Raw genomic sequence first — 13,253 nt, 5'->3', positions numbered from 1 at the left:
GGCCTACTACCACCTCAAAAATGTAGCACGACTTAGAGGGCTCATGTCAGCTCAAGACTTAGAAACACTTGTACATGCCTTTATAACTAGTAGGCTAGACTATTGTAATGGTCTCCTTGCAGGTCTTCCAAAAAAAACTGTCAGGCAGCTCCAGCTTGTTCAGAACGCTGCTGCTAGAGTTCTAACAAAGACCAAAAAAAGTGAGCACATTACACCAATTCTTAAATCCTTACATTGGCTCCCAGTATGTCAGATAATTAATTGCAAAATCCTACTGCTCACATATAAATCACTACATGGTTTAGGGCCAAAGTATATCACTGATATGCTTCCACTACATAAGCCTTCAAGATCACTAAGATCTTCTGACACCAATCTGTTAGTGATTCCCACAGTAAATACAAATCATGAGAAAGCATCATTTAGTTACTACGCAACAAACAGCTGGAATAAACTTCCTGAAAAAATTTTTTTTTGCCCCAACTCTGACCACGTTTAAAACAACCCAGTGAGCATTTTTTGGTTGAAAAGACGTTTAAAAGACGTCTATGGCCCGACGTTGAAAAAACGTTGCAAAATGGTTTAAAAGTGAAAGTTGTTTCAACGTCTATTCGTAGACGTTGAAAAGACGTCTATGTTTGGACCACATTTCAACGTGATTTTTTTAATACGGTAATATTTCGTCCTCTCTTGTGTGCTATATCATTATTTTAGAGGTTTAAAAAGAAACTACGTCCACATTAGTAAGTTTACCACCGATATTATAAATCACGTTGAAAACGGGTCTATACGCGAACGTCTTTTCAACGTCTACGAATAGACGTTGAAACAACTTTCACTTTTAAACCATTTTGCAACGTCTTTTCAACGTCGGGCCATAGACGTCTTTTAAACGTCTTTTCAATGTTGAAATGCTCGCTGGTTGAAATGGTCTAAACGTAAACGTCTTTTCAACGTCTACGAATAGACGTTGAAACAACTTTCACTTTTGAACCAATTTGCAACCTCTTTTCAACGTCGGGCCACAGACGTCTTTTAAACGTTGTTTCAACGGATAAATTGCTCGCTGGAAACTTACAAGTTACATACTTAGTCACAGTTGTCATGTTAACATCCCTTAACAAGGACAAACACATTATTTTATTGATTTGTATTTATTATAAATATAACACTATACATATAACAGCACTTTTGCTAATTAAAAACAATACAGAAATAAAATATATTTTTCAGGAAAATAAATTATGGAATTAAAAGTGCAGAAACAACATTTCTGTGTTCAACAATTCTGTGTTTGTAGACCATTTTTCTGAATCATTGGAACTTCATTATAGATTCTGTAACAAGATGTGCCTCACTTGAGTTGGGATAGTATACCTGAAATCAGCTGCATCTCCCTCATCCTCACTTGAGGATTCTTTGTGTAAAGGGAGTCAGAGTGCACGGAGCAGATTCCTCTGGTCAACGTGTTTATTCAATTCAAATAATTTTATTTTGTTCAGCTTTGCAATCTGTAAACATGCAACACCCTATCCCCTAAACCCCAAAATGTAAAAAACCTTCAACCTGGAGAAACCTGAGGGGAAAACAGTAGGGAAGAAGGTGTGAACAACTTAAAAGATGTACAGTACATCCGATTCCTACAACATAAATGATTCTAATATTGTGGATTATTAAGCCAGGGGTAAGGCAGGACCAGTGCAGGGACAACCATCATCAGACGTAATCTCCATCAGATGCAACCACCACCCGCAGAAACCTATGAGGAGGGAAAGCACAAAGGCAAAGTTGGTAATTTGGGTTTATGATGACAGTAATAAACTAATAATAATAACAACAGCAGGTGCGTTAGAACACTCATTTATAGATGGTTTACTTATTACATTATAAACAAGATAACAATTCATCTGCAACTTATGGTATTTCTGGAGTAACATTTTCAGGTATATTACACAGTATCATGCTTTAAGCAGCAGTAACTTACAATGTTTCGGCCTCTTGTTTACAGAGCACAACTTGTTAAATTCAGCCCTTAAGCGGTTCCCAAACTCAAGAATGCCGCGGCCCACTTTGAAATCTGAAAATCTTTAGCGGCCCACCCAAACCTTTAATCACAACTCTGATCAAAACATAAACTAGGGATGATTAAATGACCTTAAGAATTTAACCGATTAAAAATGTATTAACCGACAATGTATGTTTTGTATACCATTTTCTCCGGAGCTCGTGTGCCGTGTTTTCCGCACAATAAGGCGCATAAGATACTGCAGTCTATCAGCGCAAATCACTGTCAAAATTCGAGAGCGCAAATCAGGTTGATGCGCGCACGTAAATCAACCATCCGCCAGCAAAAGTCCGTCTCGCGCGAGGTATTTGCTCGCTTGCAAAACGTGAACTTCATCGCTCGCGATCGAAGGTGTTTTCTACGCGCTCGCTGTTGTTCTTTCTGACAGTAAGGGGGCGGAGCCAGTCACCATGGTGTCTACATCCGACTGGTTACAAACCCCGTCTTTGGATTGGCTGGAGTGATGCATTCACACAACAAAAGCCCATTTCCGCACTAAAGAAAGGAGATAGAAAGTCAAAATAATGAGATAAAACGTTGTCAAAACACAAACGACACCTTTATGTAACCGTAGTGAACCGTAGATGACAACCGGCTACAACCATCATTTACCATCATTACCGGCACATTAAGACCAATGCGTCCAGCTCGCAGACCGGCTGGTGATTTGCCGCCGTAGCAGTCAAACGTTTGGCAATGGAGGGGGTGTGGGGAGGTGGAGACGGTACTTTCAGGGTCCGATCGATGTCGCGAGGTGCGTCCGCTCCCGCTGCCCTCTCGCCATCGACGCCTTAAATCTTCGGCTGCTTTTAGAATAACTTATTTTCCCCGTTAAGATGGTTCAGCTACTGTAGAGAAAAGGGAGCCGTCTCTCGCTCTTTAATCTCATTATGTGTTCGGCAAGAACGACAGCTTTGTTTCTCCGACGTGCCCTGAAAGCAGCTCCATATCTCACGCGCTTGAGCGCCGCTCAGAATCTCGCCGTCGTAGACGAGCTTTGTCATGTTTGGCAGAGCGCCTTGAGCGCCGTGTACAACCAGTATGGATCAACCCATTAACCAATCTGTTCGTTTAAATTGTTTCTGCTTCATCAATTAATGTTTCACATAACTAACGTGCCGCATCATACATATTTTTATATTAATTTCAAACTTTTCAAAATTGAAAATTAAAAACTTATTTTTGTGTGCGTGTCCTTAATAAAGCTTTGATTGATTGATATGCCTAATATGATTGCCTACCCAGGCCTGCACACTGCCCCTCTACCTGTCTGTTTCCTGGATCCTGCTGTTCCTCTCTTCTCCTCCTTCTCTCTCATGCTCCTCCTCCTGCTGCTCTCCTCCTCCTGCTCCTCTCCTCCTGCTGCTCCTCTCTCCTCCTGCTGCTCCTCTTCCTCTCTTCTGCTCCTCCTCCTGCTCCTCCTGCTGCTCCTCTCTCCTCCTGCTGCTCCTCTTCCTCTCTTCTGCTCCTCCTCCTGCTCCTCCTGCTGCTCCTCTCTCCTCCTGCTGCTCCTCTTCCTCTCTTCTGCTCCTCCTCCTGCTCCTCCTGCTGCTCCTCTTCTCCTCCTTCTCTCTCCTGCTGCTCCTCTCTCCTCCTGCTGCTCCTCTTCCTCTCTTCTCCTTCTCTCTCATGCTCCTCCTCCTGCTCCTCTCCTCCTCCTGCTGCTCCTCACTCGTCCTGCCGCTCCTCTTCCTCTCTTCTGCTCCTCCTGCTGCTCCTCTTCCTCTTCTCCTCCTTCTCTCTCCTGTTGCTCTTCCTCCTGCTCCTCTCTCCTCCTGCTGCTCCTCTTCCTCTCTTTTCCTCCTTCTCTCTCCTGCTTCTCCTCTCTCCCCTGTTGCTCCTCCTCCTGCTCCTCTCTCTTTCTGCTGCTCCTCTTCCTCTCTTCTCCTCCTTCTCTCTCCTGCTGCTCCTGCTCCTCTCTCTCCTGCTGCTCCTCTTTCTCTCTCCTGCTGCTCCTCCTCCTGCTCCTCTCTCCTTCTGCTGCTCCTCTTCCTCTCTTCTCCTCCTCTCTCTCCTGCTGCTCCTCCTCCTGCTGCTCCTCTTCCTCTTCTCCTCCTTCTCTCTCCTGCTCCTCCTCCTCTCTCCTCCTGCTGCTCCTCTTCCTCTCTTCTCCTCCTTCTCTCTCCTGCTGCTCCACCTCCTGCTCCTCTCTCCTCCTGCTGCTCCTCTTCCTCTTCTCCTCCTTCTCTCTCCTGCTCCTCCTCCTCTCTCCTCCTGCTGCTCCTCTTCCTCTCTTCTCCTCCTTCTCTCTCCTGCTGCTCCTCCTCCTGCTCCTCTCTCCTCCTGCTGCTCCTCTTCCTCTTCTCCTCCTTCTCTCTCCTGCTCCTCCTCCTCTCTCCTCCTGCTGCTCCTCTTCCTCTCTTTTCCTCCTTCTCTCTCCTGCTTCTCCTCTCTCCCCTGTTGCTCCTCCTCCTGCTCCTCTCTCTTTCTGCTGCTCCTCTTCCTCTCTTCTCCTCCTTCTCTCTCCTGCTGCTCCTCCTCCTGCTCCTCTCTCTCCTGCTGCTCCTCTTTCTCTCTCCTGCTGCTCCTCCTCCTGCTCCTCTCTCCTCCTGCTGCTCCTCTTCCTCTCTTTTCCTCCTTCTCTCTCCTGCTTCTCCTCTCTCCCCTGTTGCTCCTCCTCCTGCTCCTCTCTCCTCCTGCTGCTCCTCTTCCTCTTCTCCTCCTTCTCTCTCCTGCTCCTCCTCCTCTCTCCTCCTGCTGCTCCTCTTCCTCTCTTCTCCTCCTTCTCTCTCCTGCTGCTCCTCCTCCTGCTCCTCTCTCCTCCTGCTGCTCCTCTTCCTCTTCTCCTCCTTCTCTCTCCTGCTCCTCCTCCTCTCTCCTCCTGCTGCTCCTCTTCCTCTCTTCTCCTCCTTCTCTCTCCTGCTTCTCCTCTCTCCCCTGTTGCTCCTCCTCCTGCTCCTCTCTCTTTCTGCTGCTCCTCTTCCTCTCTTCTCCTCCTTCTCTCTCCTGCTGCTCCTCCTCCTGCTCCTCTCTCTCCTGCTGCTCCTCTTTCTCTCTCCTGCTGCTCCTCCTCCTGCTCCTCTCTCCTCCTGCTGCTCCTCTTCCTCTCTTTTCCTCCTTCTCTCTCCTGCTTCTCCTCTCTCCCCTGTTGCTCCTCCTCCTGCTCCTCTCTCTTTCTGCTGCTCCTCTTCCTCTCTTCTCCTCCTTCTCTCTCCTGCTGCTCCTCCTCCTGCTCCTCTCTCTCCTGCTGCTCCTCTTTCTCTCTCCTGCTGCTCCTCCTCCTGCTCCTCTCTCCTTCTGCTGCTCCTCTTCCTCTCTTCTCCTCCTCTCTCTCCTGCTGCTCCTCCTCCTGCTCCTCTCTCCTCCTGCTGCTCCTCTTCCTCTTCTCCTCCTTCTCTCTCCTGCTCCTCCTCCTCTCTCCTCCTGCTGCTCCTCTTCCTCTCTTCTCCTCCTTCTCTCTCCTGCTGCTCCTCCTCCTGCTCCTCTCTCCTCCTGCTGCTCCTCTTCCTCTTCTCCTCCTTCTCTCTCCTGCTCCTCCTCCTCTCTCCTCCTGCTGCTCCTCTTCCTCTCTTCTCCTCCTTCTCTCTCCTGCTTCTCCTCTCTCCCCTGTTGCTCCTCCTCCTGCTCCTCTCTCTTTCTGCTGCTCCTCTTCCTCTCTTCTCCTCCTTCTCTCTCCTGCTGCTCCTCCTCCTGCTCCTCTCTCTCCTGCTGCTCCTCTTTCTCTCTCCTGCTGCTCCTCCTCCTGCTCCTCTCTCCTCCTGCTGCTCCTCTTCCTCTCTTTTCCTCCTTCTCTCTCCTGCTTCTCCTCTCTCCCCTGTTGCTCCTCCTCCTGCTCCTCTCTCCTCCTGCTGCTCCTCTTCCTCTTCTCCTCCTTCTCTCTCCTCCTCCTCCTCCTCTCTCCTCCTGCTGCTCCTCTTCCCCTCTTCTCCTCCTTCTCTCTCCTGCTGCTCCTCCTCCTGCTCCTCTCTCTCCTGCTGCTCCTCCTTCTCTCTCCTGCTGCTCCTCCTCCTGCTCCTCTCTCTCCTGCTGCTCCTCTTTCTCTCTCCTGCTGCTCCTCCTCCTGCTCCTCTCTCCTTCTGCTGCTCCTCTTCCTCTCTTCTCCTCCTTCTCTCTCCTGCTGCTCCTCCTGCTCCTCTCTCTCCTGCTGCTCCACTTTCTCTCTCCTGCTGCTCCTGCTCCTCTCTCCTTCTGCTGCTCCTCTTCCTCTCTTCTCCTCCTTCTCTCTCCTGCTGCTCCTCCTCCTGCTCCTCTCTCCTCCTGCTGCTCCTCTTCCTCTTCTCCTCCTTCTCTCTCCTGCTCCTCCTCCTCTCTCCTCCTGCTGCTCCTCTTCCTCTCTTTTCCTCCTTCTCTCTCCTGCTTCTCCTCTCTCCCCTGTTGCTCCTCCTCCTGCTCCTCTCTCCTTCTGCTGCTCCTCTTCCTCTCTTCTCCTCCTCTCTCTCCTGCTGCTCCTCCTCCTGCTCCTCTCTCCTCCTGCTGCTCCTCTTCCTCTTCTCCTCCTTCTCTCTCCTGCTCCTCCTCCTCTCTCCTTCTGCTGCTCCTCTTCCTCTCTTCTCCTCCTTCTCTCTCCTGCTGCTCCTCCTCCTGCTCCTCTCTCCTTCTGCTGCTCCTCTTCCTCTCTTCTCCTCCTTCTCTCTCCTGCTGCTCCTCCTCCTGCTCCTCTCTCCTCCTGCTGCTCCTCTTCCTCTTCTCCTCCTTCTCTCTCCTGCTCCTCCTCCTCTCTCCTCCTGCTGCTCCTCTTCCTCTCTTTTCCTCCTTCTCTCTCCTGCTTCTCCTCTCTCCCCTGTTGCTCCTCCTCCTGCTCCTCTCTCTTTCTGCTGCTCCTCTTCCTCTCTTCTCCTCCTTCTCTCTCCTGCTGCTCCTCCTCCTGCTCCTCTCTCTCCTGCTGCTCCTCTTTCTCTCTCCTGCTGCTCCTCCTCCTGCTCCTCTCTCCTCCTGCTGCTCCTCTTCCTCTCTTTTCCTCCTTCTCTCTCCTGCTTCTCCTCTCTCCCCTGTTGCTCCTCCTCCTGCTCCTCTCTCCTCCTGCTGCTCCTCTTCCTCTTCTCCTCCTTCTCTCTCCTCCTCCTCCTCCTCTCTCCTCCTGCTGCTCCTCTTCCCCTCTTCTCCTCCTTCTCTCTCCTGCTGCTCCTCCTCCTGCTCCTCTCTCTCCTGCTGCTCCTCCTTCTCTCTCCTGCTGCTCCTCCTCCTGCTCCTCTCTCTCCTGCTGCTCCTCTTTCTCTCTCCTGCTGCTCCTCCTCCTGCTCCTCTCTCCTTCTGCTGCTCCTCTTCCTCTCTTCTCCTCCTTCTCTCTCCTGCTGCTCCTCCTGCTCCTCTCTCTCCTGCTGCTCCACTTTCTCTCTCCTGCTGCTCCTGCTCCTCTCTCCTTCTGCTGCTCCTCTTCCTCTCTTCTCCTCCTTCTCTCTCCTGCTGCTCCTCCTCCTGCTCCTCTCTCCTCCTGCTGCTCCTCTTCCTCTTCTCCTCCTTCTCTCTCCTGCTCCTCCTCCTCTCTCCTCCTGCTGCTCCTCTTCCTCTCTTTTCCTCCTTCTCTCTCCTGCTTCTCCTCTCTCCCCTGTTGCTCCTCCTCCTGCTCCTCTCTCCTTCTGCTGCTCCTCTTCCTCTCTTCTCCTCCTCTCTCTCCTGCTGCTCCTCCTCCTGCTCCTCTCTCCTCCTGCTGCTCCTCTTCCTCTTCTCCTCCTTCTCTCTCCTGCTCCTCCTCCTCTCTCCTTCTGCTGCTCCTCTTCCTCTCTTCTCCTCCTTCTCTCTCCTGCTGCTCCTCCTCCTGCTCCTCTCTCCTTCTGCTGCTCCTCTTCCTCTCTTCTCCTCCTTCTCTCTCCTGCTGCTCCTCCTCCTGCTCCTCTCTCCTCCTGCTGCTCCTCTTCCTCTTCTCCTCCTTCTCTCTCCTGCTCCTCCTCCTCTCTCCTCCTGCTGCTCCTCTTCCTCTCTTTTCCTCCTTCTCTCTCCTGCTTCTCCTCTCTCCCCTGTTGCTCCTCCTCCTGCTCCTCTCTCTTTCTGCTGCTCCTCTTCCTCTCTTCTCCTCCTTCTCTCTCCTGCTGCTCCTCCTCCTCTCCTCTCCTCCTCAGTGTGTGTGTGTGCCTAAAACTGTCCTACCTCACATCACCAGCAATCTTTGGAGGAGTTTACTCGACTCTGCAACTCTGTCTATGACTTCATCGTATGGCTAGAAAGCAAGATTACATTTCGGAAATCGGCCTACGGGACTCTGTCAAATTTGCGGAATAATTGTGTGCAGAAACAAGACATGCGTCATGGGGACTCGGTCAGCATTTAATTAAATTGGAAGACCCAGGGAGGACAAAATGAATGGTAAAATTATAATACATTAGAGATTAGGGAATAACATTGCGAACTTGTGTATAATTGTATGTTGCATGTTTAGAAAAGAATGAAGCCGGATTAAGGATTTGATTGGGGCCTGGTCTTGGGGAAAACGGAGCACATGTTTTTGGAACATTACAAGATGGCGGACGGAGACAAATAGAGAAAACAGTTAAAAGATGGCTGAGAAAGAAATTCTCAGCACGGTCTACAGAGGGGATAACAATGACTTGTTATCCACCACTACTGGGGGTGGAGAACATGTGCTTTGGAGATTTCCAAAATGGCAGCCGGCAACAGTTAAAAGAAGAAAGTTGCACCAGATGTAACAGTTTCTGTATTTCCCACCTCCACTCTGTATTCCCATTAAACAGTGTCTCCCCTTGTCCCCATTTTCCAAATAATCCTAACATTTTTTTTCTTCCTCCATTCTTAGGACCATGTGATTTTTGCTTGCATTACAAACGGTCTATGGACTTTTTCTAGGCTCTATGTGATTCTTTATGTTTTAACGTTTATATAATTGTTCTCTGCTTACATTGACACAATTTTCCCATTTATTGTTTAAACATTTTTACAATTACTGAGTTTGAGAGACTCTGATCAGAGTCTGTAACCACACATAGACACACAGCAGCAGCAGCACACCTGAAGATGCACATTAGCATGCACACCCTTGGGACTTGGGCAACAGGACGCTGTCTGTGGACCCAGTCTGGTAAGACAAAAGGGAGTCGAGATGTACAGTGGTACATCTCATACAGCATCTTAATGACGGAAGCAAGTTTTAGATCATAGGATAACATTAGTAATAGCAGTACAGAATGGCAAACTTTGTTACAGACCATCATCCTGTAATGATTTTATCAACAAACCATACAAACATGTAACTACACATGATATATATTGATAATCTATAATTTTCATTAGGAACAAATGAATGTTCTAGGTCACTAACAAACCATGAGTTGAGTTTTGAGTTCACAGGTAGAGAACGCAGGTAACAATAAGTGTTGCTGAAACCCCCGAAAGCTGCTGCATCTCCCACTGCATGAAAAGTGAGATTTTCGTCCGCGTAAACGCCCGGAAATCTCCTTAATTTCCGACAATTTCCGACAATTTGCAACCCGCGCACGTCGCGTTTGTCTGTGCCAGAAATTGTCGGAAACGAACCATGACGCATGTGGAGAGCTGAGCCGAGCGGGCTTGAATATCCTTACTCCTTATTGGATGAAACCACAACTTACTAACATAAATAATAAAATCACTCGTGATTGGCAGCAAAACCACACGTGGGCAGACCAGGCTTGAGTTTCCTTGTTCATGATTGGATGAAACCACAACTTTCAATCACTCGTGATTGGTTGGCAGATCTGTCGCTATTGGTCACCCGCCTCATTTTATTTATATATTCATATTATGCTGTATATTCATTTCATTGTTATCCTATGTAGGCTACTACACTATTATTAGGATACCAACCAGGACATCAATGAATTTATAGAGAAAATGAACATTTGCCACATGTTTATGCAAAGAAAGAGCTTTATTAACAACACAAACAACAACTACATACAAAGTGAGGATCTGCCCACACTTGGGTAACGGCGGTTTAAAAACTACAGCTCAGTAAACTGTCCGTTTGCCTCCTCGGGGTGGTAGACCGTCACTGGCGCCGTGTTTTCCGAGGCAGGTCTGTTGTGCAGGCGGCTCGTGTGCGTGTGGCGACCGTACGATCCACCCCGAGTCCCCGCCAACGACGCCGTCCCCTCCGTCCGACGTGAGCTCCACGGTGGCGGAGTTCCAGAGTTCCATCTCGTCATCAGCCAGCGCACTTTGTCTCGATTCCAGCAGCTGTAAAAACAACAATGAATCAGTACTGTGCGATGCGTACGGACACAACACATCGATCAATGCACCTGAAACAAGTCAGCAAATAAACTCTGACCGTCTTTCTTCTCGCTCGACTCCGCGCTGAATCCTTCGCAGCTTCCGCTCGCAATGAGTGTTCCGGCTGAACCTGAAGCTCCTGCGTCCCGTCTCACAATACGCCTCACATGCGGCTGGAAAACAATTAAATGTGTGTGGTATGAATACAAAAAAAATCAAACGCAAGTCACAGTAACATTTAACAAGGAAGGAGAAACAGTGTCACTTACACACAATGACGTCGTCTAAATCTGGACTTTTCCCGGAGCAAATACGAGGTCACCGCCTCATTATGAGGCGAGATTAGTCTGTGAAAACAAAATGTACAGTTATGATCGGTATCCATACGTATATATTCCCTTATACCGCAGAATGAAAGCATATTCTGTAAATCTGACCCTTGCTCCGGTTCGTAGCGCCTGTAGTTCGTCTCGGAGTTGTGAAGACGGCGCACCGCTTCCTGTAAACGACACGGCAAAGAAAATACACTTTAATAAAGCTGTTTCTGCTCACTTGTAAGGCTACTAGGCTACTCTTAGCTTAGCTTGAGGCTACGCTACTTTTAGCTTAGCTTGCAGTCATCGAACGTATTCTTACCGCTATCGTGGAATTGTGCGCCCGTCCCCTCTTCTTTGAGTCGGTTCCTCTCCTCCATGAACAGAAACCCGTAGAGTCCCGAACGCTCCAGTGGAGCGAACCGCTCGTTGATATCGGCAGTTTGTTGTTGGAGTTGACGAGACGATCCACTGAGAGCATTCAGCAACTTCTTCTGTCTGTCTGCGGACTGGCCGAAAGTTGGTGACCGCGGAGAGGAGTTGAAGGCGAGTTGAACGCGAGACGTCGTCCCGCCATTATTCACGAACCAGCAAAAACCCAACAAAGGAACTGGAGATACAGTTCGTCTGACTATAGTAACACACACGTGTCTGTTTGCATGCTCGTCTTGCAAGTACTGCTGTATCAGTCATGCCTATGACCTCACACGTGATTGGACAAGGCGTCTAAGGGTCCTCCAATCACATACGAGGTTATTGTTATACGGAAGGACCAGTATTTTAGGAAGACAAATGGTTGGGACTTTGAAACAGCTGATATGCTTTATGTAAAGCAGTGTTTTGGTGTCAGCAGAACGACTTTCGCTAGAAATCGGTACAGTGGTGCCTCTTCTCCATTCCACCAGACACTCTTGAGTCTGACAGACTGCATGTTGACAATGTATCATCAGATGTACCCTTGTGTCACTGAGGTTGACTGTTTTGCCGTGACATGTAAACGGGTAACATATATGAATGTAACTTACTCAATCGATAGATGCAGAGCAGAAAGGTCAGCATATGTTCATGCTAAGTGGTGTGGAAACACAACAGTTTTGAGGAACCCGTCCTTGACCCTCTAGCAGAACTACGACCAGCCATTATAAAGCAGTTTATAGTTGTTAATGTTGTGTCAAAGGGTACGGCATTTAAACATGTTCTTGCACAAGTTTCCTGGCTTCATCTCCACCCGGACAGACATTTTTATGGAAAGCCAATAGAAGTTTGGGGCTTGCAGGGAACAGACACGTCATACAGCACCATTTTATGCCAGTTGAGCGCATTGCTAGAAGATATGTGGTTAATACATCCTCTGTGCATTTAAGTAAGACCAAAGAAAAGGTCACTGTAGTCCTGCCACTATGCACTGTAGTTGAGCTCTAGGAGACTGTGATCTCTGCAGACCCCTCATGCTGATTCAAATGTTGTTTGCATGGAATGCTCATTTTACCTTGATTAAAACTTTTTTAAAGAAGTTATTTTGTGTATCTTTTTTACATAGCATTTGCCATTGCTAATGGCGTACACAGTAATCTAGCATATTTGAATTAAATAAATCAATTCAAGCTAAAATGTAAGAGTCTATAATTAGGCTACTGAGCCTGATCTATTTGTACCAGAGATTTTCTTACCTTTTAAAAAAATGTCACCTGGGCTAAAACTCCCTCTGCGACCCTGATTTGCATTTGTATAGCTCACAGCATTTTCATTTACATGTCAAAGCCCACCCTAGAATTAGGAGGAGGGGAGTCATGGGGGGACAACTGCCAAGGGAGGCCCACGTCAATTTCTGACAATTTACGGCAGTTTTCGGCGTTGCCCGCAAATTGCCGCAAACCTGAAATTCCATGACAATTTACAGTGCCGCATACTGCTGAAAATCCCACTTTTCATGCAGTGCACGACGTAACAAGACGTAACACAATGTAACATCTCGTTACACAGCATTATACAAAATACGTTACATTGCGTGCGAACAGGTACTCACCTCCAGGCCCGTCGCGCCGCGTAATACGGGACAGTGGGCAACCCTAGCCCGGCATCATGAAGCGGAGAGGCTCACAGGACTGGCACTTACTTCAATTGAACGCGATGTTCGCCAGTCTTTGGACATGGAGGACATTGTGATTGCCTTTGCACAAAACACGGCTCACAAACAGCAGTTTTAGATAATTTGCTGTTGTTTGTGAGAACTGAAAAATGTTAATGTGAGTGTGTGTTTTTAAGTATGTTGGATTTAGTTATTGTGCACTTTTTAAATGTATATTTGATTTTATGGTAGTGTGCAAATGTTAAATTGTTAAATGTTCAAATTTCATGCACATTATGTTCATGCACTGTAAACCCTTTTTTATTTATATAAAGTGTGGGTGAACTTAAACTTTATGGCTGTGCTGTGGTTCCTGTAGGTTTTGCGTGCGCGTGGTGGGGGCTTGGGGGGGGGGCCTCCATGTCCATTTTGCTTGGGGCCCCCAAATTCCTTCAAACGGCCCTGCTCACCTCCTCAGGCTGTACTGGTTCTAATACATTACATTACAGGTAATTTAGCAGGAGCAATTAGGGGTTAGGTGTCTTGCTCAGGGACACTTCGACATGGAACATGGGGCAGCCTGGAATCGAACTACCAACCTTGTGCTTCCCAGCACACCTTCTCTAACCCCTGCGCCACGACGACCCCCCCAATAGTCCAACAG

General features: G+C 48.2%; 1 protein-coding gene across 1 annotated transcript; it reads right to left on the bottom strand.

Moving 5' to 3' along the window:
- Nucleotides 1-1,138: 1,138 nt before the first annotated feature.
- Nucleotides 1,139-8,249, bottom strand: LOC144391352 (uncharacterized). The gene is made up of 3 exons (XM_078097970.1): nucleotides 8,241-8,249; nucleotides 4,203-8,085; nucleotides 1,139-4,091 (listed from the first exon to the last, which is right to left on the bottom strand). Exons 1-3 carry the CDS (start codon nucleotides 8,247-8,249, stop codon nucleotides 3,328-3,330), a joined length of 4,656 nt encoding a protein of 1,551 aa, XP_077954096.1. The 3' UTR covers nucleotides 1,139-3,327.
- Nucleotides 8,250-13,253: the final 5,004 nt, after the last annotated feature.

This window comes from Gasterosteus aculeatus, chromosome Y (assembly GCF_964276395.1).
Source record: "Gasterosteus aculeatus chromosome Y, fGasAcu3.hap1.1, whole genome shotgun sequence".
Taxonomy (NCBI): Eukaryota; Metazoa; Chordata; class Actinopteri; order Perciformes; family Gasterosteidae; genus Gasterosteus; species Gasterosteus aculeatus.
Note: the sequence above shows the minus strand (reverse complement) of the source record. Positions and strands in the feature narration are given on the sequence as shown.